General features: G+C 45.4%; 1 protein-coding gene across 2 annotated transcripts in view; it reads left to right on the top strand.

Annotated features, from left to right (window-relative positions):
• The window catches only part of MPPED1 (metallophosphoesterase domain containing 1), a 183,024-nt gene that overhangs the window by 138,747 nt on the left and 17,545 nt on the right, over positions 1 to 26,732 (top strand). The window contains exon 6 of one of the 2 annotated variants that reach the window (XM_077469392.1): positions 17,093 to 17,206. The exons of the other annotated variant lie outside the window; for it this stretch is intronic. Within the exon in view, the coding sequence (XP_077325518.1) occupies positions 17,093 to 17,206 (114 nt within the window). The remainder of the gene's footprint in view (positions 1 to 17,092; positions 17,207 to 26,732) is intronic. 2 annotated transcript variants of the gene reach the window in all.

Below are 26,732 nucleotides of genomic sequence, written 5' to 3'. Positions count from 1 at the left end.
CCAAATCTGCTAAGACTAACATTTAGAAGTAGCAGTGCCTTAGATTTTGCACTGCAGATATAGAGTACAGCTATAGAGCTGCAAGCACAGGGGTGACTAGGCACCCTCAGATACCAGAAATTGCACTGTTATTTTTTAAGAAGATTTCCAGACAGAATGTACATTTTTCAGGGTGCAGCTCAGGAACTTAATATTTTTAAACGTTCCCTTTAACATAGTAAATCTGTGTTCAAGTCCACTTTCAACAATAATCAATCAAGACATATAAAGCCTAAACAGTTCTGCAAGAGGGAAGTGGATGTTGCATTTAGGAAGGGTTCTGCTGCTCTCTGCTCAGATTTTGGCAGCTGTTGTTGAAAGTGATGCTAAATTTGGAAGCGTGGCTAGAACACCAATGAGAACAGAGCTTTAGGGCAATGACGGGCAGAGAACAATTATGGTTGTGCTCAATGAGAAGAAACCTACAAGAGCTGGGTGGCAGTGTGACAACAAACCTTGTAGGGTACTGATTTTGGCAGAATACAGAAGCAAGAATTATTGCTGGCATGCTGCAGTCTTCCAGACTACTCAAACTTCAGACACTGACTTTCTGTCAATGGTGTCATCTCCATAAACATGCTGTAGCCTTCTGTGAATGTCAGACAGCCTGCCTCCCTTTTTCATCAAGAACTGAATGACAGCATGTTGAATCCAATTTTTACCTGCAATGAAAAAAGAGTTACTATAGAGGAAGAGTTACTCTACCAAAATGTGACATTTGAACAACCTGCAGTGGCAAGAAGATGTATGTGAACCCTTTGTAATAAACTGTTTTTCCGCCATGAAATGTTATCTTATCCTTACACACAATGTGTTTGTGGAACAGCGGACAGACTGGTGGACTATCACATGCAGGTACACAGCGGCAGGTGCAGGAAAGCAGATGGCAGCCAAGCTGGAAAGCATGTGAATCCTGGGTCTCAGGTGTTCAGGCAGACAGAAGTCAGTAACGATCAAGCAGCGGAGGTACAGAATCGGATCCAGAGAGGAGTCAGGGCAGGCCAGAGTCAGTATCAAGTGAGCAGAGAAGGTAGAAAGCAGAGTCTGGTCACAAGCTGGGTCAGCAATCAGGTATCAAGAACCAGGAACAAGCAGAGTCAAACAGGCCGGGTATATAAAGGAACAAGCACAGGATCAGGTCACAGATGGTAGAAGCATATGACCACTCAGCAATCGTCTGGTCTATGGAGCCAGTTTAAATAGGCAAGAGGGCGCCAAGTACTCATGCACGTTCACGGAAATGCGCATGTGTGTGGAATACGTTAGTGAGTCAGGAATGTCTAGTTGTCACTCGCAAATTCCTATGCGCATGCGTGCATGTTACAGAACCTCTAGCTGTCACTCAAGAATTCCTATTAGCAAGTACACATCTTCTTGCACATCTTTGTATACGATTATGCACACAATTTCCCTGACACTTTGTCTACCTAATCAATATCTATCTATCTATCTTTTGATCTACAGGGCCAAAAGAACACGGGCATGATGTTTCATCCCAGATACCACTAACAGGCCTCCTGCCCTAATTTCACATTAGTACTAGTCACCACTACCAGAGGAAGTCAAATACCATACATTCACCAGTACATGTAGAGTACCATGCCCGATAATTCACATCACAGGCTACTGTAGCAAGAAGAGGTGTGTCCAATAGATTCTTTAAAGCTCTTATTTTGCAACTTCAAGGTAAGCTACTTCAGGGCATATACATCGTCAGGGAATACAGCTTCTCACCAATATGGTAGGAGTTGTCAGTACTACCAGTTCAGGCCATCTAAGTCTGTCCCCCAACTCCATTCTATCCGGGGCACCAGGGTCTCTTCATGTATTCCCCAGCCGGGAAATACTAATAACTGTAAGCAATACATATCTATAGAAGAGCTGCACAATCCTGGATACAATAAGAATCACAATTTTTTTTACTTAGAATAAAGATCACTATTCTCACACAATTATCGGCGTAAAATCATCTTTCAAATTATAGGGCTAACGTTACTGTTTCATTTTTTCTTTTATTTTTATTCATTGAAGTGTATTTTTTCACAGAAAAAGGCTTGGTCTTTAAGTGGTTAAACTGATTTCATTTGCAGACTGAAGTTCACCCTTCTGATCTCTAAAAGAACAGAAGGATAAAAAGTTTATTTCTATGTCTTTCAGTGGCTCCTTTTTTATTTTTGACAGCTGTGAGCAGAAGAACTGCTCTGCACTTGTTACATGAATGGTGGAAATGTTGGATTGAGATGGGGGGGGGGGGGGTTGAATCGAGACTGACGTGATTTTTAAACAATTAATGTGCAGCTCTAGTCTGTAGAATAGGCCTTGGGGGCCAATTATGGAGTCCTTGCCTGAACTCCTCCCACTCTTTCATGTAACCTACTATTTATCTAAGGGGAGGGCGCTACCATCAGAAAAAGGTACCAACACTCCCTTACATCTATCTATCTATCTATCTATCTATCTATCTATCTATCTATCTATCTATCTATCTATCTATCTATCTACCTACCTATCTATCTATCTACCTATCTATCTACCTATCTATCTACCTATCTATCTATCTGATATGAATGCATACCTCCCAACTTTCTAAAATGTTAAAGAGGGACACCTTTTAGAAAACAGTATATAGGCAAAGGACATGTCCCTACCATGGTCCCAAGATTTAATATACAAAAAGGATTGACTAAAACATGCAAGTGCTCTTTTGACCACTATTTTTATATTGACTTTTAAGAATAACTACTGAAGTAGTAGAGGTCGGATGGAAATGTTACTGCAGCATAACACTTTTGGTCGTAAAATGGTACATTTTGTACACATCAGACCAAAAAAAGAGGGACAACTGAAACTGCAGAAGGGACAGAGGGATCTGGTCTAAAAAAAGGGACAGTCCCTTTTTCTTTTGCAAAGGTTTTTATTAACAGAGTACAACAAGAGAAAAACTTACAGAGCCAACGGTCCATAACCATCATCCTGAGTGCATAGCATACATAATTCAGAAGTTAGCTCTGGGATACATTGAGATAAATGACAGTTACAATGAGGAAGATTTAGGATATGTAGACCAATCCCTGGAATATGTGCAATATTCAAGTGTTTCTAAGAGAGAGAACAGTTATCGGCAGTAACAAAAACCAAAAGAAGAATGAGGGATGCCAGACCTCAGAGGCCACGGGGAACACCTATGATCTACGGTGCACTCCCGCTCATTCAATCAGGGGAATGGCAGTTAACTGAGCTATACAGGAGTATATAGGATGAAGAATATCTCCCGATACATGTAGAAGGGTGTTAAAGGAACAGAGAGAAAAAGAAAAAGAGAAGAAAGTGAGGAAGGTTAAAGAAGAAGAAGAAAGGGTGAAGAGGAAAAGAATGGTCTCAAAGGACAATGCAACTGATAAAGTCATAATGTCAGAAATGTATGGTCAAAACGAGAAGAATGAGCATAGGATATCCAGGGAGTTGCCAAACACGCAGAAATTGGTTGAGAGTCAGACAGAATAGACGTTAATTACTCATTGATTATAACATTGTTCATGCAATGTTTAACTGCTTTGAAGCTGAGAGTAGGATTTTTCCAGGCCCTCACTATAGTGAGCTGTTGCAAGAAAAAGATGCGTTCCCAGTTTGCGTTCAGTCCGCAATAATGTTTTTGTAGGTTTAAAAAGAAGGGCTTCACAGGGGTTCCTCTTAACATCGGAGTGCAGCAATGTACGCAATAATGTGCAAATCCGGATCCAAAGTCTAGTTGCCCTAGGGCAGTAGCACCATATATGAGCCATTGTCCCTGGCTGGGTGCATCCACGGAAACAAGTCAATGGATATTGGTGAATTATGCAGGCCAACCGAGCTTGAGTATAATACCAGCGGTATATGACCTTTATATGCATTTTCTAAAGTAGTGACATTTCTAGAGCACTTTGAAGCAGCTTGAAGCATAATCTGCCAGTCTTTCGGTGTCAATTCCACTGCCAATTCACACTCCCAATGTTGCTGGAAGGAGTGCAGTGGAGGTTTCCTAGAGGAGACAATTGATGTATATATGCAAGAGATTATGCCTGTGGAGTGTGGGCGAGCCCTGCACATGTTTTTGAAAGCCGTAAGCAGGTAAGGTGTTGGATGAGGCCTAAGAAATTTTTGGATATAATGACGGAGCTGTAAATAGTGAAAGTGTTCTCGTAACGGTATTTCATGTGATGAGCGGAGCGCATCAAATTACATGATCCTAGTTGGGGTTAGTAAGGAGTGTGCATCTGAAAACCCATTTTCCACCCACCAGTTGAACTGGCCTGGGATTTCCATACCACGGGGGAATAATGGGCAGTGTAATAGATGTAAATGGAGTAAATGAGGTTAAATCAAGCCTGCCGAGTATTTGATAGAGTCCCAAAGGCGGAGTGTATTGGATAGAGAGGGGCTTATGCCTGTTGGACGGGAAGTGGGTGGAAACCACGGGAGAGTAGAAAGGGGAATCAAATGTGAGTTCACCATATCAATAGTGGCCCATAATGGTAAGTGGTAAGTCACATGTAAGTGTGATATAGGAGCGAGATTGGCTGCAATATAATGAGCTTGAAGATTAGGAACTGAAAGGCCTCCATTGATCCTACAAGTGAACAAAATGTGTTTGTTGACTCTAGGTCGGGAAGAACCCTAGATGAAACTTAAAATTTTACGTTGATGAATTTGAAGTATATGGGGAGGGACAAGCATGGGAGGGACAAGTGGTAGGACCCGGAAAGCATGCAACAATTTAGGCAGTTATGTCATTCTAACTGCGTTGATTCTGCCAAACCAAGAGAGCGGAAGGTGGCTCCAAGACAGCAGCAAGTCATATCGGGTTTTGAACAAAGAGGCAAAGTTAGCTTGATTTAGACCCTCAAAGGTTGGGGCTATATGCATCCCCAGGTACGGTAGGGAATCAAGCCACTGGAATAGGAAAGACTGTCGTAGAGTGTCTTAAGTCTGTGATGCGAGGGACACCGACAGCGCCTTGGACTTGCCAGGATTAACGTGAAGTCCAGAGAGCAGAGCAAAGGTGTCTAAAGTTTTCATCAAGTTCAGAAGAGAAAGACGAAGGTTTGTCAATGACAGCAAGGTGTCATCCGCTAACAAAAAAATTTGTGCGGGAATCCTGCAACATCCACACCTTTCACATCTGGATTACTACAAATTGCCTCCACTTTGGGTTCCATAGCCAGAATAAACAGGAGTGGTGAGAGAAGGCACCCTTGTCTAGTGCCCCTGTAAATCTGAAAGACTGAAGACTCAAACCCATGATATTTAAGTTTAGCTTGGGGTGTACTATTCAGGGCCGCCACCCATTTCATAAAAAGGGGGCCAAAACCATAGTGGCGAAGGACCGTAGTTAAATAAGGCCAAGAAAGAGTGTCAAAGACCTAAGTTATGTCTAATGACAAAAGCATCATTTCTAAGGATCGACCTTTGGCTATGAGGAGCAATTGCAGGACTCAGTGGATGGCATCTCCTGCTTGATGTTTTGGGACAAAGCCTGCCTGGTCTTTCTTAATGAGATGAGTCAAAAAGGAGTTAAGTCTATTTGCCAAAAACATTGTGAGGATTTTTAGGTCTATATTAATCAGGGAAATAGGGCGATAGTTCACCCAAGTATGGGGATCTTTATCTTGTTTGGGAATCATGACAATGTTGGCGATTAAGAGGGAGCGAGAAAAGGCAGCGGCATCTCGTACTGTGTTATACGTGTTTGTTAAGTGAGGGGCAATGACTGTTGCAAACTTTTTATAAAAAAGTGCAGAATAGCCATCCGAACCTGTTTTTTTCCCCCTAGGTATAAGTCAATGCATTGTAAGATTGCAACTAATCCAAAATAGCGTGGTCCATAAGTGTTCTATGAGCAAGTTTCTGAAGGGATAGACCCTCTAAGAAATGGGTTATATCCTGATCTGTTGCCTGAGCGGAAGCAGCATACAAGCAAGTGAGATGGTGTTTAAATTTATCCAGTACCCAAATAAGATTACTGGTGAGAACATTATGTCTGGTTCACAAAATGATTGGAGAGTGTTTTTGACCAAAGGTGCGAAGTCGCCTTGCCAACATGTTATCAGGCTTATTGGCCTTTGCATACCATCTGTTAGGGTCCTGGTGTTGAAGCCCAACTTGTAGGAGGAGACCTCTCTTACAACGCTGGTTCAGGAGCCGCTGGAATGGGAACAGCGGTCTCGAGAGCACAGTGGGTAGGAGTGCCTGCTGGATAGGGCCGCTGGGACTGATAGCAGAGCAGAGATTCCTCTGGAAGGCTGAGCGACTTGAGGTTGCTAGAAGGCTGAGAAATGCAAGTAGCAGCTACAGAAGCCGAGGACTGAACAGGCAGCAGGCTGGAGCAGGGTCAGATGGTCCGGGTCAGTAGGCAAGCAGACAGGTGGTAACAGTAGACAAAAGAGGAGTCGGTAGAACTGGCAGAGGTCGGCAATGGAATCACAGGCAGGAGAGGTAGCGAGGTCAGGCAGGCCGGGTCGGGTTTGGAGAAGGCAGAGAAGTCAAGCGAAGCCGGGTCGGTAGCGGTAGCAGGTAATCAGGTTCAGGATCAGGTATTCAGGTACACAGGAGCTGAGACGAAACAGCGCCGCACCAGCGCACTTGGAGAACCTTTAAGTGTTCAGTGGCGGCAAGTAGCGCATGCACACCACTCACGACCACGCAAACGAGCGCGCACACGAACGCCCACACGAATGTGCACACTAACGCGTAAACGAACGCGCACGCGAACGCGTACGCGAACGCGCTGGAAACACGCGCCGACGCCTGTGTGCATGCAGCCGTGCCTGTCCATCGCTGGTAAGTTCCTGACATTGCCCCCTCCCAAGGGGCAGCCTCCGGATGCCCAACAAGTCCCTCTTTTCTGGATGGGCAGATAAGTATGCACGAATTAACCGCCTGGCATGGATATTGCTGTCAGGTTCCCAGGAATTGTTTTCCGGTCCAAACCCCTTCCATTTAATCAAAAACTGAATATGTCCCTGTCTTCTTCTGCAATCGAGGATGGCCTCCACCTCATACTCCTCGTTTCCACCCACTAAGATGGGCTCTGGAGGTCTAGTTCCTCTATCAGGAAAAGGATCAGGGACGGCAGGTTTCAGTAGTGACACATGAAACACAGGGTGAATCCTAAGCGACTCGGGCAGGGTTAGCTCATAGGAAACTTCATTGATTTTCCTCTTTACCGGAAATGGTCCCATAAATTTAGGTGCAAGTTTCCTGGAAGGACAAGCCAATTTAATGTTATTGGTAGAAAGCCATACCTGGTCGCCAGGTTGTAGGGTCAGTTCCCCTCTTCTTCTCCGGTCAAAGGCTCTCTTGCTGTCTGCCTGGGCTTTAGCCACTGCCTCCTGCAACACCCGGTTATTGTGGCTGAGGAACTCCACTGTCTCCTGGACCGCTGGAACTGAGGTTTCTGAAAGAAAGTCAGGCAGAAAAGTTAAATGAAAGCCATAATTGGCGAAAAAAGGGGACTGACCGGTGGCCGAATGACAAGCATTGTTGTAGGCAAATTCTGCTAAGGGCAGCAGGGACACCCAGTCATTCTGTACGAACGATGTGAAGCACCTAATGTACTGTTCAAGAGTCTGGTTGGTCCTTTCTGTCTGCCCGTTAGTTTGGGGATGATAGGCCGAGGACAGGGCCAGCTCAATTTTCAGGATCTCACACAGGGCCCTCCAGAAACGTGAGGTGAACTGAACTCCTCTGTCGGAAACTATATTTGCTGGAATTCCATGTAACCTCACAATCTCCTTAATGAATACGCGTGCAGTCTCCACAGCAGATGGGGTCCCTTTTAGGGGTAAAAAATGGGCCATTTTGGACAGCCGGTCTACAACCACAAAGATAGTCGAGCACCCCTCAGAACATGGGAGCTCGACAATGAAGTCCATGCTAATCATTCTCCAGGGTCTGTCGGGCACAGGTAAGGGTTTCAGCAGTCCCCAAGCCCGATTTCTTGGCGTTTTGTTCTGAATACAAACAGGATAGGAGCTGACGTACTTCTCGCAAAAGTCCTTCAAATTGGGCCACCAGAACATGCGTTGTACGAACTCAAGGGTCTTACGGACCCCAAAGTGGCCTGCCAGCGGGTGGTCGTGAAGAAGGGACAACACTTTAACTCGAACATTCTTGGGGACAAAGATTTGACTTCCCCTCCAGAACAAGCCATCCCTGGACATTAAAGTGATCCCGGGGGGTTTTGAGGAGTCAGAGGATGCTTCTTTGATCAAAGAGAGAAGGTCTGACTGTAAGAGTAAAAAATTTCCGGCAGACAGGATGGTATCAGGAACAGTAGAGTCCTTTGGATTGTCATACATACGTGACAGCACATCCGGTTTCACGTTCTTCGATCCGGGCCGGTACGTTATATGAAAGGAGAAACGTGAGAAGAACAGGGCCCAGCGGGCTTGTCGGGGTCTCAGTCGTTTGGCAGACCTTAGGTACTCTAAGTTCTTATGATCGGTATATATTAGTACCAGATGAGCAGCGCCCTCCAATAGATATCTCCACTCCTCCAAGGCAGCTTTAATAGCAAGCAGTTCTCGGTCGCCCACGTCATAATTCCTCTCTGCGGAAGAGAGTTTCCTAGAGAAGAACCCCACGGGGTGCATTAGGTCCTTGTTGCCTCGACGTTGGGAGATGACTGCTCCTACAGCCACTTTAGAAGCGTCTACCTCGAGAATGAAGGGTAGAGACGGGTCCGGATGACTGAGAATTGGGGCAGACGTGAAAAGTCTTTTAAGTTCTTCAAAGGCACTCTGGGCCTCCCGAGTCCAGCAGAAGCGGGAGTTTTGTTTGGTTAGTTGCGTGATGGGCGCAATTATAGCTAAAAAGCCTCTTATGAATTTTCTATAAAAGTTTGCGAAGCCGATGAAGCGTTGTACGCCCTTCTTATCCAGAGGCGCTGGCCAGTCTAACACAGCAGACACTTTCTGGGGATCCATCTTGATGCCCGTTGGGGAGATCACTAGTTCCAAGAATCGGATGCTCCGTAACTCAAATTCGCATTTCTCAGCCTTTGCGTAAAGTCGATGTTGACGAAGACGGTTTAGGACCTTGCGGACATGTTCCCGATGCTGATCGAGAGAACTGGAAAATATTAAGATGTCGTCCAGGTAGACAATCACGAACACATCAAGAAAATCTCTGAATACGTCGTTAATTAGGTGTTGGAACGTGGCCGGGGCGTTGCAGAGCCCGAAGGGCATTACCAAGTATTCATAATGCCCGAATCGGGTCCGGAAGGCTGTCTTCCATTCATGCCCAGCCTGAATGCGAACTAGGTTATACGCTCCTCTTAGGTCAAGCTTAGTGAATATGGTAGCGGACCTCAGTCTCTGGAAGAGTTCGGGTATCAAAGGTAAGGGGTAGCGGTTCTTTACCGTAATCTTGTTTAACTTCCTATAGTCCACACACGGTCGGAGGGTCTGATCTTTTTTAGTGACGAAGAAAATTCCGGCTCCTGCTGGGGAAGTTGAAGGGCGAATGAACCCCTTCTCTAGGTTCTCGTCCAAGTAGGTCTTAAGTGCCCCCTGCTCTTTTTCTGATAGAGGAAAAATGCGTCCGAAAGGAATCTCGGCCCCAGGGAGTAGTTCAATCGGACAATCATAGGGGTGGTGAGGAGGTAGAGTGTCTGCTCCTTTCTTACTAAAGACATCAATAAACTCGAGGTAGTGCTTGGGTACAGTCTGAAGTAGGTCTTGATCAGAGTCTACACATAAAAGGGTGGCAGAAGGCTTGGTGGAGTCCGTTAGGCAGTGCTTCAGACAGTAGGGAGAAGGAAACGTGACTTCTCTAGTAACCCAATTGATGTAGGGGTTATGGGCTTGGAGCCAGGGTATGCCCAGAATGATCGGAAACATTGGAGAGGAGATTACATCAAGGGTCAAGAATTCCTTATGCTGAGAGGAGATGATGACAGGCAGGGGAAGAGTCTCTTGAGTTACCTTCCCAGAACTGATGCTAGATCCATCAGCCAGGAAAACTGAAAGTCCATGAGCCTTGTCTTGTAACGGGATGCCCTGTTGGCCCGCAAAGAAGGAATCAATAAAGCAGCTGCACGCTCCGGAGTCAATGATAGCGTTGACTGTCACCGTCCTTCCTTGGAGCTGTAGTAAAAGAGGAACAGCAAGGTGGGTTGAATTGGCAGACAATGCAGAGAGACTGGTAGAGGCAGAAGATAGACACTTACTTGTCTTGACAGGGCAGTTAAAGACATAGTGACCTGAACCACCACAGTAGAGGCAGAGATTCTGCTGCCGGCGACGTGCACGTTCTTCTGGGAGTAAAGCAGGGCGCATTAGTCCCAATTGCATGGGCTCAGAGGTGTCAGGAGCCGTGCAGGGCGGAATAGAGCTGGGCGGAGGTAAATAACGGGAAGCAGGCATTGGGGCTTTCGCTGTCATCCAAACTGGGCGGGCTTGCTGGGCGGAGCGCTCTGATCTTCGCTCCCGGAGACGACGGTCAATCTGGATGGCCAAGGAGATCAGGGCCTCCAGGGTTTCTGGTATGCCGACTCGAGCAAGTTCATCCTTAAGCCCCTCGGATAACCCCATGCGGAATTGATGCCTCAAAGCCGCATCATTCCATTCCGTGTCTGCGCTCCAGCGTCGAAAGTCCGTGACATAGTCTTCGGCCGGTCTGCGGCCCTGCTGGAGCGCAAACAGGGCAGATTCAGCTGTGGCAGTCCTTTGGGGGTCCTCATAAAGCTGAGCCATGGCCTCAAAAAAGGATTGCAGAGAGAAGGTCGAGACTGAATCTCCTTCGAGTAAACGATGGGCCCAGGTCTGGGGTTCTCCTTGTAAGAGGGAGATTACAAATCCTACTTTAGTGGCTTCCAGGGAGAAAGTCCGTGGTTGTAGGGCAAAATAGAGCTGACAGGCGTTCCAAAAAGCCCGAAATTTGGTTCGATCCCCAGAGAACCTCTCTGGGATGGGCACCCTTGGCTCAGGTGGAAGCATGACAACGGATGGTGAAGCGACAGGCTGTACTGGTGTGGGGGATGGAGCAGAAGCCGCGTGACCAGTATCAGTAAGGTTCTGGACCTGTCCTTCAAGTCTGGCGTAACCATCCTGCAGCGATTTTACAGCTTGGGTAAGGGCCGCCAGATGCGTGCAGATCTCCTTCATGGGAGAGGTCTCTCCTGCGGGCTCAGTCATGGCTGTTTCGTACTGTTAGGGTCCTGGTGTTGAAGCCCGACTTGTAGGAGGAGACCTCTCTTACAACGCTGGTTCAGGAGCCGCTGGAATGGGAACAGCGGTCTCGAGAGCACAGTGGGTAGGAGTGCCTGCTGGATAGGGCCGCTGGGACTGATAGCAGAGCAGAGATTCCTCTGGAAGGCTGAGCGACTTGAGGTTGCTAGAAGGCTGAGAAATGCAAGTAGCAGCTACAGAAGCCGAGGACTGAACAGGCAGCAGGCTGGAGCAGGGTCAGACGGTCCAGGTCAGTAGGCAAGCAGACAGGTGGTAACAGTAGACAAAAGAGGAGTCGGTAGAACTGGCAGAGGTCGGCAACGGAATCACAGGCAGGAGAGGTAGCGAGGTCAGGCAGGCCGGGTCGGGTTTGGAGAAGGCAGAGAAGTCAAGTGAAGCCGGGTCGGTAGCGGTAGCAGGTAATCAGGTTCAGGATCAGGTATTCAGGTACACAGGAGCTGAGACGAAACAGCGCCGCACCAGTGCACTTGGAGAACCTTTAAGTGTTCAGTGGCGGCAAGTAGCGCACGCACACCACTCACGACCACGCAAACGAGCGCGCACACGAACGCCCACACGAACGTGCACACTAACGCGTAAACGAACACGCACGCGAACGCGTACGCGAACGCGCTGGAAACACGCGCCGACGCCTGTGTGCATGCAGCCGTGCCTGTCCATCGCTGGTAAGTTCCTGACACCATCTTTGATTAACAAGTCCACAAAATGCGGCGCTTGAAGTAACAGTGAGTCCAAAGTGGAGAAGATGATGTACCTGTCACCAACTTCAGTGTGTATAAACAGCAGCACTCGCCACCATGTGGTATAATAATCTGCTTACCAGATGGCTGGAAATGGTATGCGTGTTAGAATAACCAAGGCACTTCTCTCATATCCAGTTTCCATATAAAATCCCACACAGGCAGATGATAGGTCTCCAGGTGGTATTCACACTCTACAAGCTTCTCCAAGTTCTCACATCAGATGTAAGGCATTCAATTAATCGGTCAGCAATACCCAGTGAAGGAAATAAGTAACCAATAGTGAAGCCTGCAATAACATTAAAAAAGATTTATTGTAGTAACTTACAGTTAAAATTCAAAGCTGCGTGCATCCCAAGGAACGGTCGGCTGCAGCATTCAGCATGCTAGTGTCAAGCTGCCTGACATGTTTCATCACAAACGGATATCATCAGAGGCGTGGCTTCACTGACACCAACACACCCTTAATATGAAGGAGCCAATTACATTTGATTAGGGGGAATTAACCTCAAAGAAAGCAACTGTGTAATATGTAAAGCGGTGCAGCAGGCTGTACGCATGTGCACCAAAAAAACACATCTGATGTCAGAGGCAGAGATAGTAACTACCACGTCATTCTCTTCACCAGGAAGTGCTTGGCCAGCCGCTGTCCTTACAGTGCATGTGCGGCTTAACCCGGAAACTTCTATTGCCTTACTAACCAACAATAACTGAAGCCACGTCATTGCGTCGGAAAGGGAAATTACATCAGTGGAGCGTGTATGTATCACACATCTGCGCTCCATGGGAAAAATAAGTAAACAGGAAGTCTCAATACCCAAGCCAGCGATAGTGGAATGCATTGCGCTCCAGCAATATGGCCCATGGACAAAGAAGACGACCCGTAAACACATAATAAAACCACCCCGTGCAATATTAATAGCAAGGAGCTGCCAGATGTCATAATTAATTATTAAAATCAAAAACGCCATAAAATAGTTGATAGAAAATAATAAGGAATACCTGTGGGAAGGCTATGGATGCAGACACACAGAGGTAAACCCATTACAAATATGAAATGTAAAACATATAAAAACATCAAAAACATAGCAAAAACTACAAATTGGCAAGAATAAAAGGGAGGACTCAATAGAGGAAAAAGGAGTACAATACAAATAATGTCACTAAAAGTTGAAGCATTATAAGTATTAACTAGTAAAAAAAATGAAATATATTCAACTGTTATTTATGAAACTGTTAACGTCCCATTCTACGTTCATCCCAAAAGGGGTATAGCACTTTAAGTTATATATCCATCGGGTCTCCAACCGTGAAATTTCTCTTAGTGAAGCTACCTCTCCGATGGGGTGTAAAGCAATCGATCGCAATAATGATTGTTCCCGCTGGATCCTTGTTATGTTTAAGGAAACCTTTTCTGATGTTTTTTAGGTATTTGTTAATCCGCACATTCATTGCTCTCATAGTGTGGCCTACATACTGTAGACCGCATGGGCAAATTAACAAATATACCAAATTTTTCGATGTACATGTTATAAAAGTGTCAATATTGTAAATTCTTGCGGTAGTATGGGACTTGAATTGACTAATTATTCTGTCTTTATTTTTATTGATGTGACATACTGCACATTTACGGCAGGGAAAAAACCTTTTGATTTCTGAAAGAATGATACTCTATTTGGTGCATTTAAAGTATTGGGAGCAATCTGCAACTTCAGAGGTGGTACCCCTCTGAAGATCACCTGTGGGTGCTCAAGTAGAACAGGGCCCAAAACTTTATAATTTTTTAATACAGCCCAATGTTTTTTCATAATCTTTTTTTATTTCATAATGTTGTCATGAATAGGTAGTGATCAAAGAGAAATTATGGATGTTATCGTTAATTGCGGATTTTTCCCTTCCTTTCAACATGGTCCTGTCCATAACAGAAACCTCTTCAATGGTTTAGTCTAAATCTACATTCAGATAACCTTTCTCCAAAAATGTTACCTTAAGGCAGTGTTTCTCAAATCCAGTCCTCAGGCCCCCCCAACAGGTCATGTTTTCAGGATTTCCCTCAGATGAAACGGCTGTGGTAATTGCTAAGGCAGTGAAACTGATCAAATCACCTGTGAAAAATAATGGAAAACCTGAAAACATGACCTGTTGGGGGGGCCTGAGGACTGGATTTGAGAAACACTGCCTTAAGGTTAGAGGCTTGTACCAAGAAATCTTCCTTTAAAGTACAATTACGGCTCAAACGGGCGAATTGGCTTTTGGGCACAGATTTCATCCATCAACTTCCTTGCCCAATATAGCCATTTCGGTCCGTTTCCTTAAAAAAAGGTTATAATCCTAAACCTGTCCTTTTGTGATCTGTATATTCAAGTCTAAAAAATAAATTTTAGCCTTGCGCATCTCAAATTGTAAATTTATGCCCAACGTATTCTGGTTTAATTGCTGCATAAAGTCGGTTAGCGAGTCAGTTAGCGATCGGTTAGAGGGAAAAAAAAGGGGGGGGGGGCAATGGTATGGTCATGTGTCAGGCTGGATCAGGTTACCTATCAATGAAGGTCAGTGTACGGACTGCAGAGAGAGAAAAAGAAAAAAAGGCCTTAAAGGCTTGTACTTAGCCAGGAGTGAAGTCATGGAATCGTTGAGCTTGCAAAGAACAGAGAGCCTGGGAGCCTCGGAGGGATGACTGAGACAGCCCGTGGGTAGGTGAAGCTCGGGTTGGCAATGATTGAGAAGAGCAAGGCGGTTGAGTTGGTGAAGATGTGGAACCCTGCGACAGTCTGTAGCATGGTTTCAGTAGAGGGCTCAGGGGTGCTTACCAGATCAGAAGGGAATTGCAGACTATCATCCTTTATGGCTAGATCGCCAGAAGGGGAGAGCTGCATGGTTTCATCAGGTGCTGGAGGCTCCAGCACCATTTTGGCTGGCTTCACAGCGGGGGAAGACTTCTGCTGCGAAGTGTCTGGGGGGGTCTCTGGCCATGAGAATGAGCACGAGAGAGAGCCTGCTATGCCGCGGGGTGTATTCAGGTGACACGTGTAGTGATATATTATATGTATAGTGGCGGGTAGATGATTAATTCGTTATTATAAGTACTCTTCCGCAGCAACCCAATTCTTCCAGAGAGATGCACTTTATTGACTTCCAATACAGAACAAAGTCTTGCAACAGATGACAAAATATCCAACAGAGTATATCTTACAGATCTAGAACATATTCAGATCCCCATATTCCTTAATCCTTGGTGCCTTCACACACACCCCAACAAGACTGACTGCCATGTTATATATCCTAAGCATTGAATGGCTGAGCAACTTGATTGGCCTTTTCAATTAAATGCTTTGATCTCCTTGTGTCTTCTTTTCAGAGTGACAAAAGATTACCCCTAGCCGTGAACAGCTGTAGTCATAAACTGCCCTAATTTGCATTCTTGCATATAAACATAAACAAGTTCCCTTCAATATGCGTAATTAGATTAACAGATCCCACCTTAACCTTTTGGTATATAGAATAAGGCCTATACCCCAATCTAAATTCTTGCATATTAATACCAACAGGTTTCCTTCAATGTGTGTAATTAGATTAACAGAAACCACCTTAACAATCTTTTGGTCAACAAGTCCCCTTTGATATGTGTAATTGAGTTGGCTCGGACAAGTCACTCAGTCAACTGACATATGGCCTGGTCAATCTTGTACGGTATGTGTCTATATAACACCATATATAAAATATATGGACATACACACACATATATATATATATATATATATATATATATATATATATATATATATATATCAACATATAATACATATATATTACAACAACACGGAGCTGTGAATTCAAGCAGCCATCTTCTGTGGTTCCACGCTCCGCTGCCCCGGGACAGTCCCCTTTTCTAATGAGGAACAGTAGGGAGCTATGTCAAAGATAGTCAGACAGACAGGCTCTGAACTTAAGGTAAAGGTAGCTCCTGTGGCTTTTAGCAACAGGTCACAATTTCCCTTATATGTTTGCAGTATAGTAGAGCTCTCTGAAAGTTGAACATTGCTTTTTTATGGGCAAGTACGTTTTGCTGCCTGATCTTGTACATTATTTTTTATTTTCATGTCAAGTGAGGCTCTCATCTTCTCATCAGCACAAAGAGTCTCCATTAGTGACAACATATCCATGTGACATTGTAGAAGGCCTATTTTCTGTTATCAACAGCTAACGAGCAAGCATCTCTTATTAAGAAATGATTAACGCTAAGCTAATTTGTATTGCATATAAGTGGGTTTTCATGTACCTTCAGCAAGTGAGGTGCTAATTGGCTTTTGTTGTTCCCATGTTCTGTGCAGCAATATTTCTTACAGATTTAGTACACCTAAATAAAAGGTAACTATTACTTCCAGCTGGTTGGTTGATTCAAAGGCGTCCACAGTTCTTCATGATGGTCCTGGAAATCTATAGAAAACAGCATTGGCTGGCAGCTCTACAATTAAACAAAGTAAACCTGAAGGGAGAGGGAAGGGGGAGGGGAGGGACAGGCAACTTAGAAGGGTCATGTCTCCTCACCTGTCCCTGCAGGAGATTAGTGGCTGTGAATGTGTACACCTAGACAAATACCAAGGATGTTGTCTTTGATAGAACTACTTCTGTGTTTGAAGATACCTGTAGACTGCTTTATCAGGCTATAAAAAGAAATCCAAAAACGGCAGATCAATTGAGGATCCTGGCACAGTTCTCTGGATGCAGCAGGAGAAAGGGAAAATAGGTGAAATGTCATATTTGCAAACTTGTTTGATTTGCCGGATATAATAAATACGGTAGGGTGTGTTAAAAGTGCCTGTGAACGACAGCAGTGATGTCACTTGCTCAGGGAAATAAGTGGATATTTGATCAGATGACAAAACAGAAACAAGGCTGGCCCAGTTTTAAGCTTAGGAATTTCCGATGAACTGAGGACTTTACAGGTTTGCATTAAGGACCCTGTGCTTCTTGGTTCAGTGATATCTCTATCTGTAATCTGTAGGGTGGCCTGAAATATTTCCATCTCAGCTATGTATGGTGCTTTTGGAAATATTATTCTGGACTTTCTTCTCTTTTCAGGATTTTTAGACTGGGTGCCTAAAAAATTACAACGGGTGGGCTGTGTGGAGCTGCTAAACACAGTGCAGAGAAGAGTACAGCCAAGACTGCACGTGTTTGGTCACATTCATGAAGGTTAGTCTGTGACATTTATTTCTAACTTTTCATAACCTGGTGGTTTGCAAGTTAAGGTTTTCTACCTCTTTCTGCTTTTTTCATATTTGATGTGCATTCTTATTTCACTCAGTATACAAAAGTTACAAAACCCTGGTTCAGTCATATCTTGACCACCCGGTCCAGTTTTTGTTACCAATGCTGAGTAGGGATGAGCTTGATGTTCGGGTTGAACATGAGTTCGACTCGAACATCGGGTGTTCACCCAGTTGCCGAATATCGAACAATATGGGGCATTCTGTGAGATCGCAGTGCATTGCTGTATGATGATTGGCCAAAGCATGCACCTGACCTTCCTGCTTTGGCCAATCCCAGCGTCCTCTGCTAAGAGAGACATAATTTGCCAATGGTAGGGTGCCTTTGGCCAATCATGGCTCAGGGGGACTAAGTCCACTCCCCACACTATATAAGACTGCCTGCACGGCGGCCATGTGTAGTGTTGTTGGCGTGGACGGTGACATCACAGCCTGATTTAGATTGAGCAGGCAGGTTGTTCAGTTAGTAGCAGTGTATTTAATATATATATATATATATATATATATATATATATATATAGCCATAGTGCAGTTGCTCCTACTTTTCTGGTAGTGTACACAGCACACAAAACAGTGCAACTATAGTGCAGTTGCTCCTACTTTTGTGGTGGCTTACACATTACTTAAAGCGGTAATAAACCCGCAAATTTTTTCATTTTTTTTACCACCTGCAAAGCAAAAGGCATAATGAGCTAGTATGCACCGCATACTAGCTCATTATGAAATACTTACCTTAGAACGAGGCCCCGACATCTGGCCCGATCCACGCCGAGGGAGCTGACATGCTCCCTCTGCGTTTCTTCCGGGTATCGCGGCTCCGGCGCTGTGAGTGGCCAGAGCCGCGATATCGTCACTCCCACGCATGCACGCGGGAGATTTCATCCCGGTCGGGTCCGGCCACTGCCGGACTTTCAGCCGAGAATCCCCTTGTGCGCATGCGCCGCTGCAGTCAGCGGCGCATACCGAGGGGAATATCTCCTAAACCGTACAGGTTTAGGAGTTGTTATTTTTTTTTTTTACCTACAGGTAAGCCTTATTATAGGCTTTCCTGTAGGTAAAAGTTAAAAAAATGAGTATACAACCACTTTAATACACTGCAACCGTAGTGCAGTTGCTCCTACTTTTCTGGTGGTGTACACAGCACACAAAACAGTGCAACTGTAGTGCAGTTTCTACTACTTTTCTGGTGGTGTACACAGCACACAATACAGTGCAGTGTTGTGTTGCCAAACAAAATATGCATCATGTCTGGAAGGCCACCAAGGAGAGTGTAGTGGCCCCATTGGCTTGAGTAAATAACGAGAGGAGAGCTTCTGACGGGTGCAATACTTTTATTCTTTTGCCTTAAAGGTATGCATTAAGGTCGAATACCACAGAGGTTAATCCCTTTGACTCATTAACCACTTGCTTACTGGGCACTTAAACCCCCCTCCTGCCCAGACCAATTTTCAGCTTTCAGCGCTGATGCACTTTGAATGGCAATTGCGCGGTCATACAAAACTGTACCCAAATAACATTTTTTATAATTTTTTTCCCACAAATAGAGCTTTCTTTTGGTGGTATTTAATTACAGCTGGGAGTTTTATTTTTTCCTAAACAAACAAAAAAAGGTGCAAAAAAAAAAAAAAAAAAAATCATGTTTCATAGTTTGTTATAAAGTTTTGCAAACAGGTCATTTTTTTCCTTCATTGAAATGCACTGATGAGGCAGCACTGGTGGGCACTGATAGGCTGAACTGGTGGGCACTTATAGGCTGCACTGGTGGGCACTGATAGGCACAGTTAAGGCGGCACTAATGGGCACAGATAAGGTGGCACCGATAGGCACAGATAAGGCAGTACTGATGGGCAAAGATGGGTACAGATAAGATGGCACTGATGGGTGGCATGGATGGGTGGCATGGATGGGTGGCACTAAGGGGCACTGATAGGTACCACTGATAGATGGGACTGATGGGCACTGATAGGTGGCACTGATAGGTGGCACTGCTGGGCGGCACTGATGGGCACTGGTAGATGACACTGATGGGCACGGATATGTGGCACCGGGATGCAGCACTGTTGTTGAGGCAGATTGTGGGCACTGATAGGTGGCACTGTGGGTACTGATTGGTGGCACTGTGGGCACTGATGGGGGGCACTTTTTTATTATTTAGGTGGCACTGGCAGGGGGCAGGTGGGCACTGATAAGCTGGCTGTGATTGGGACTGATGTCCCGATCATGGCCGCCGGTGATCGGCTTTTTCTCTGCGCGAGGAAAAATAGCCGATTATCGGCTCTGTTGTGTCACATGATCAGCTGTCATTGGCTGACAGCTGATCACGTGGTAAGGGGTCAGGATCGACCCCTTGCTCCGATCCGTGATCAGGTGAGTCTCATAGACTCGCTGATCCCAGAGTGCGCCGCGCGCGCCCCTCAGGGGGCGTGCAGGCCGCTCGTGCACGGGACGACGTCAATAGACGTAGTCCCGGCAAAGCAGGTCCGCGCTGTAGCCATCATTCGGCTATAGCGCGGATCTCTAGTGGTTAAACACCTTAAGCACTATGAAAACTGTAAAATTACATACAATACATTCGTTTACAGAGATCACCAAAAGAGCGTTACAACAGAATCACAAATGTGGAGTTACAAAGTGGTGTCCCATTATCTACACACATATATCTAAATTAACATTAAACATTTAAGGAAACATGACTATATGTTCAAACATGTGCATGTCTACAGCATATCTTTTAACTAACAGCATGGACTCAATTTGTGCCTAAAAACACATATACTGACAATGACAATGCACCTTTACTGCACACCTTGCTACGCTTGTCAAGGGGTGCAAACTTTAAACATGAGTTTTACACAATGTAGCTTGTAGGTACCTCTGTGACTAGCTACTGTATTGTGTGGTGGTATACTAGTGCATCACTAAACTGGCAACTCATTTACTTTCACCAAGCACCCAAAATCCATTTGCTCTGAGTTCTGTTATAGTTTGGCCCTGGTGATGAGTGGCTGCATGGTAATGGGATAGGACTAACTGGGTAATGTGCCCTTCCCTTGGGAGTATGACTGGGTGTTTTGTTTCTTGACTAAGGGTTGATCTCGATAGCCTTCCACCAACATGAAGAAGTCTTTGAACTAGAATGGGGTCAAGGTAATTAGGAGGGCTTGAACTTGGAAGACTATTTCCTCTTTGAAGAAGTTTTAGCTCTTGATAAAAAACGTGCTATTGAACTAAACCTATCGCTACCTCCCCAGCCTTCTTTCATTCCTCCAAAAGATTGCTGCAGAGATGGGTCTTCAATGGTATTCTCTTGATTCTTGCAATCACCTTGATGAGCATTAACCAACTGGAAAACTTGTTCAGACGATTTAGAATATCAGTTTGTCCACTGACTTGTGAGACAAGAGTTGTAATGGGTTTGACTTTGGGGTCACCTACAATCTGCTGAAGAGCTTGGAGATGTAAGCACTTCAGATTTCCATAGGAAACTAGGGCCGGATAACCAGCTTGAGGGGGGATATCTGCTACATGAAGACCTCTGGATGCATGGTCAGCTGGATTTTGTGCTGTATCCACATTAAATCTTCTCGCTTCATTATTGATATAGGCCAAAACTACCTGGGACTCTGTCCATAAGAATTTTTCATCAATTTCTATTTCAAGTTCTGCCTTCAACATGACACTCAAACTTACTGCAGTGACTGCAGCTGAGAGTTCAAGCCTTGGGATGCTCACGATCTTTGGCGGCGTGACTCTTGCTTTAGCTACCATGAAGCTGCAGTGAACTTGACTTCCGTCATTTTTGTACCTAAGATAAGAACAGGCACCATATCCTACATTGCTGCCAAAGGAAAAGTGGTGTGGTTCCACTTTCACTACGTTACCGAACTCAGGATGGTAGCATCTGGGTATCTTGATTTTCCTTAAAGCTTGCAGACTACTCTTCCAGTCCTCCCACCGTGGGCTTAAGCTCTCAGGAAGTGCTTCATCCCTGATGCCCCTGCAACAAAGCTCCTGGAGAATGCACTTGCCACTCAGTATGAAGGGAGCATAAAAAGAGGCTACGACTGACATAATACCACGACGTGTTGAGGGTCGATCCTTTGTCAATGCTGAAACTGAAGGTGCAGTTTGCCTTGAAACTTTGCTGAACAATCAAAGATGACCCTTAACTTATCTGGCTTCTTGGGGTGATAAACCCTGTGATGTGGGATGTACCACACTGTTTCTTCCTCTGATAATGAAAGGGCTGGTTCTGCATTACCTTTTCTGATCGTTTCTTCCATGAATACAGTATAGTGTTCGTAGTACTGTTTATTGGCCTTTAACCTTTTCTTTGGATGTTGAAGTCAAATAATGGCCAGCCTCTTATTGTTTGGTAGTGTTGGTTGACTGTTGTCTTTGATGGGTAACGGCATCTCATAGTGTCCATCTTTCCTTTTCATTATGGTTTCAGAGAGAAACTACACAAAACGAACGTCATCTTGAGACACATACTTATCTTCATAATTTCTTTCAGAGAAGTCCATTTCTAGAGTCTTTAACACATCAGTTACCGGGGGCATTGGCATTTCTTTTACTGCAACTGTGTATGAAGCTCTGGCTACCCTGCCTATCAAGATGTGAATTTGCTGATCCCATGATGCTCCAGCTGAGCATAGTCTTTGTGCAAAGGGCTTATTTTTTCGGAACCCGTAATGACCTCCAAGGGAGCCAGTACTGATGGGCAATCGTAACCGATCAGCAGTCAGACTTTGCCGTCTTGAAGTGGCTGTAACTTGTTTGCCAAATGCTTGAGGTGTGCAGTCTCTTTGGTGGGGATGTGAGAATTATCTACTGGAATGAAGTCTCTTGTATAGGCTTGATGGAGTTGGACTATAGCTTTAGAGTTGAAACCACACACTTGTAGACCATGAGCAATTTGGCTTGATATAACTGTATCAATGGCTGTCATGGTGCTGAGCTTTAGCTGTAACCAGGCCCAGACTGGGACAAAAAATAGGCCCAGGCATTTTGGATTGAGCAGCCCATGACATGTTAACCGGCCCCTTCCACACTCTCCACCCTGAGAGATCCCTGAAAGAGAGGAGAGGGGAACCCAGCAGAGGTGTGGGGGGGGGGGGGTGAGGTGGGACCAGGAAAGAGCATGGGGGGATGGAGAGCACAGGGAAGAACCTTGAAAACATGAGGTGGGGCAAGAGCACAGGGAGGAAGAGAAGAGCACAAGAGGCAGCAGAGAGCATGGGGGACAGCAGAGAGCATGGGGGGAGGTGAAGAGCACAGGGAGGGCGGTGGAGAGCATGGGGGAGGTATAAAGCACAGGGAGGGTGGTGGAGAGCATAAGGGGAGATGGACTGCACACGAAGGGCAGCAGAGAGCATGGGGGGAGGTGGAGAGCACAGGGAGGCTGGTGGAGAGCATGGGGGAGGTGGAGAGCACAGGGAGGGTGGCGGAGAGCATGGGGGAGGTGGAGAGGGCGGGGGAGGGTGGCGGAGAGCATGGGGGATGTGAAGAGTGCATGGGGGGTGGCGAGCACAGGGAGGGCGGTGTAGAGCATGGGGGGAGGTGGAGAGTGGGGTGGTGGCAGAGAGCATGGGGGAGGTGGAATGTACTGGGGGGGTGGCAGAGAGCATGGGGGAGGTGCAGAGCACTGGGGGGGTGGCAGAGAGCATGAGGAGGCAAAGAGTACGGCGGGGGGTGTGGAGAGCCCGGGGGGAGGCAGCAGAAATAAGCAGGATAGGAGGAGCGGTGGAGGCGGCTGCATATAGAACAGTCATTCTCTCCATCTTCCTCCTGCAGTCTCCTGCTTCTCCTCTACCTCTTGCAGGCATTCCGATACTGCAGGAGGAAGATGGAGAAAATGATTGTTCTATATGCAACCGCCCTCACCGCTCCTCCTATCCAGGTTACAAGGGGTGAGCGCAGAGTATGGGGCTGCACTCAAGTTTTCTGTTATCCAGGTTCAAGTTGTCAGGACTCAGCAGCAGGTGTCTGCTCTGGCTCCTCCCCTTCACAGTCATGCCTCCTGGTACCAATGGCTGACCTATATGGGCAGCCGCGGAGAGGCCGATGGCTTCTCATCTAGCTCCACCCCCTCTATGTTTACATCCCCCCGATGTCCCCCCAATGAGCTGAGTTTAACTGGCAGCTGGGCGGCCGTGGAGAGGCTGCAAGAGTGGCGCGGGCTCAAAGAGCCTTGTGCCCCGCATGGGGCAATTGCCCGGTTTGCCCTATGGCCAATCCGGGCCTGGCTGTAATGGCTTGGTGCTCACACTTAGCTTAGATACTAGGTCTCCCAAAAGAAATCACTCTGCGTGTCAAGTAAGGCGTAAGTGAGGATTTCTCTCTGAGGCTCCGCCGCAGCTGACAACAGAACTGGAACAATGCAGGAGGTGGCAAGAGTATGCCTTGTCAATGTATGGGACATAACTTTGAGAACGCTGTCATTTACATTATCTCCCATAGCTACTGAGTCATCATTTGGTGTTTTGACAGGCTCAGTGCTTCTCTGTATGTGCAAACAGGTTGGATGACGATGACTACATATGTTACATGTGTGTCTTCCTTTGTAGTCTTTTGAAATATGGCCCTTTCTTAAGCAACCAATGCAGAGGTGGTTTTCATAAATTAAGGCCTTCCTTTCATCGATGGTCCTTGCTGCAAAAGTCAGACATTTAACAACATTCTTCACAATCATTTAGAATAGCTAGGCCTCCACACAACCTTGAAGGAAATCCGCAAACTCTCTTAATGCTACAGGATCGTTTGCTGATATCTTTGGCCATTTAGTCAGCCTTTCTCTGAAAGCTCTTTGCACTATAAATGGACCTCCATATCTGTCCTGTAGGATTCCCCAGGCATCTAGATAAGCGTCTTCTGAATTCCGATAGAAGAAACCTTCCACTGCCTTATGAGCTTCACCACCAAGATACCTCTTCAAGTGCAGCATTTTTTCTCACACAGGAATCGTTTTTTGATCAATCAGCGCCATAAAGGATATCTTCCAATCTAAGAACTTTAAAGGATCACCTGTAAATACAGTTGGTTCAGGTATAGGGAGATGGTTGGAGATGAGCAGACTTGCGAGTCCTGGAATTAGACTACCTTCTTCTTGTGGTCTTGACACTTCAAGCAGTGTATTTGAAGGCTGAAATGGCACAGCTTTCTGATTAATTGAGGTTTGTGGTTCATTTTTTTTTGTAAAGGTTTTGTACCTTGTAGTCTGTCTCCTGTTCACCATATTCAAAAATATCATAGGCATTGTAAGCTTTCACTCTTGCTGCAGCTACCTTGACTTCATTTTCTGCTTGTAGCTGTTGCAGTCTTGTCTTTTCCTCATCTAACAGAAGTTTCGTTTCTGCCTCCATTTTGCTAAGCTTATCTTGTTGCTCACGCATCTGCTGCATCACCTTTACCTGTTCTATTTTGGCTGCAAGGTTGGCTTCTGCATCTGCACGTTTGCTAGATCTGGAAGTGGCTCTCGAGCTTGAGCTAGAGTCTGGTAATGACTCTGAGAGAACAGTTTCTGTTTCCGTTTTTCCAAAGACTGACTCATGCTCTTCTTTATTAAATACCATCCTCACTCTTTCCTTCTCAAGTTGATCATTAAAGGTTTCCTCCACATTCTCTATCTGTTTGCTGGTGAGGTTGCAGATTTCAGCTGTTAACGTGGTGCATGCATCCATTCTTTTAATAACGTATGAGGTAGTGGAATGATTAAGGCAAATTGACTCATACTGTTGGTGTACTAAAGCTTATTTGGCTTTAATCTCCATCATTCTTATATCAAGGTCTTCAGCTAGGCAGAAGTTCTGTAACGTCGTCCTAATTTCTTTGCTCGCCCCTTCCAAGAGTTGTATGCCTTGTTGAATGCTATTTCATTTAGGAATTTAGGAGATAGCATTACAATTTGACACTAGGCACTCGTATCACGAATATAATAACAATCTTTTCTTTAGTAAAATATAAATGATTTGGTTCATATACTAATTAAAGGTGATTTCCAGACTACATATAAAGCAGTCCGCTATATTTAAATGTCCATGTGACGTGTTTACTTTTTGGCCTATTCTCTGTTGCTAAGATGGCAACCACACATGTCCTTGAGAGGCGTTGGGAAGCCCTTACAATTTGTTGAAAACAGCAACACAGCCATAGATGACAGAGATGTGGCATTGAGTCTCCACCTCAGCGACAATTTTTTACTGTAGCGCCCCCCCACGAGACGAGAGCTTCTGACAGGTGCAGTACCTTTATTCCTTTGCCTCAAAGGTGTGCATTAATGTTGAACACCACAGAGGTTAATCCATTTTACTCCTTAAATACCTTAAGAACCATGAAAACTGTAAAATGACAATACATTAGTTTACAGAGATCACTAAAAGAGGGTTTCAACAGAATCACAAATGTAGAGTTACAAAGTGGTGTTCCATTATCTACACACATATATCTATATTAACATTAAACATTTAAGGAAACATGACTATATGTTCAAACATGTGGATTGTCTACAGCATATCTTTCAACTAACAGCATGGACTCAATTTGTGCCTAAAAACATATATACTGACAATGACAATGCACCTTTACTGCATACTTTGCTCCACTTACCAAGGGGTGCAAACTTTACATTTTAGAAAACTTCCATAAACAATAGCCTTCCCACGAGGTACTACTGACTTGCCTGTGAATGCTGACTTAATGAGAGCCCCTTTCTCCAAAACTAGAGGAAGCAAGAAGTGTCTGATGATTAAAACATTCCCCAGAGAAACAAAAGGAAGGCAATAAAGGTTCCACCTGTGAGTCAGTGCTGAACAAAGGTTTAAAGTGACAAGCGGACAGTTACAGAGAGGCAGACGCTCACAGGCCACTAAAAGAGGGCAAGCAAGCTCTGTGTCTACAGTCAACAGTGCTAGTTGTGGACATGGTTCATCCCCTGCAGGTGGCTGTGGGGCACGCTTGTCCCTTTTCCTGCTGCTGGCCATGTTATTGAGCCAGAACATGCAGAAGAGTTGGTGGAGTGGATAACAAAGTCCTCATCCTCCTCATCCTCTGTCACCCAGGCTCAGAGTAGTTTGCCTTCCCCACATCATCAGGACTAGTGGCCAAAAGAGAGTCCTACCCGCACACATTACTAAAGAGTTCAAAAGCTTTTACTCCCACCTGTATAACATACCACTGACGACATCATCCCAATCAGATATGGATGACTATAATGCATCTTCTCAACTGCCCTCTCTCTCCCCGGACATCCGAGCAGAGTTAGAATCCCCTATAACCTTATTAGAACTCCAACAAGTTGTAGGGACAATGAAGCCAGGTAAAGCCCCAGGACCTGCCGGCTTTACATTGCAATACTACAAAACACTACTCCCATTACTGGGTCCACATATGATCACGTTATTTAATGCAGTTGGCACTGGTAAAGTATTTGTAGGGGACAGCTTGGGAGCTCA

The sequence above is a fragment of the Lithobates pipiens genome, unplaced genomic scaffold (genome assembly GCF_037356315.1).
Source record: "Lithobates pipiens isolate NorthernLeopardFrog02 unplaced genomic scaffold, aLitPip1_a1.2 Scaffold_8, whole genome shotgun sequence".
NCBI lineage: Eukaryota > Metazoa > Chordata > Amphibia > Anura > Ranidae > Lithobates > Lithobates pipiens.
The sequence above is the reverse complement of the archived record's forward strand: the minus strand, read 5'-3'. Positions and strand labels throughout refer to the sequence as shown.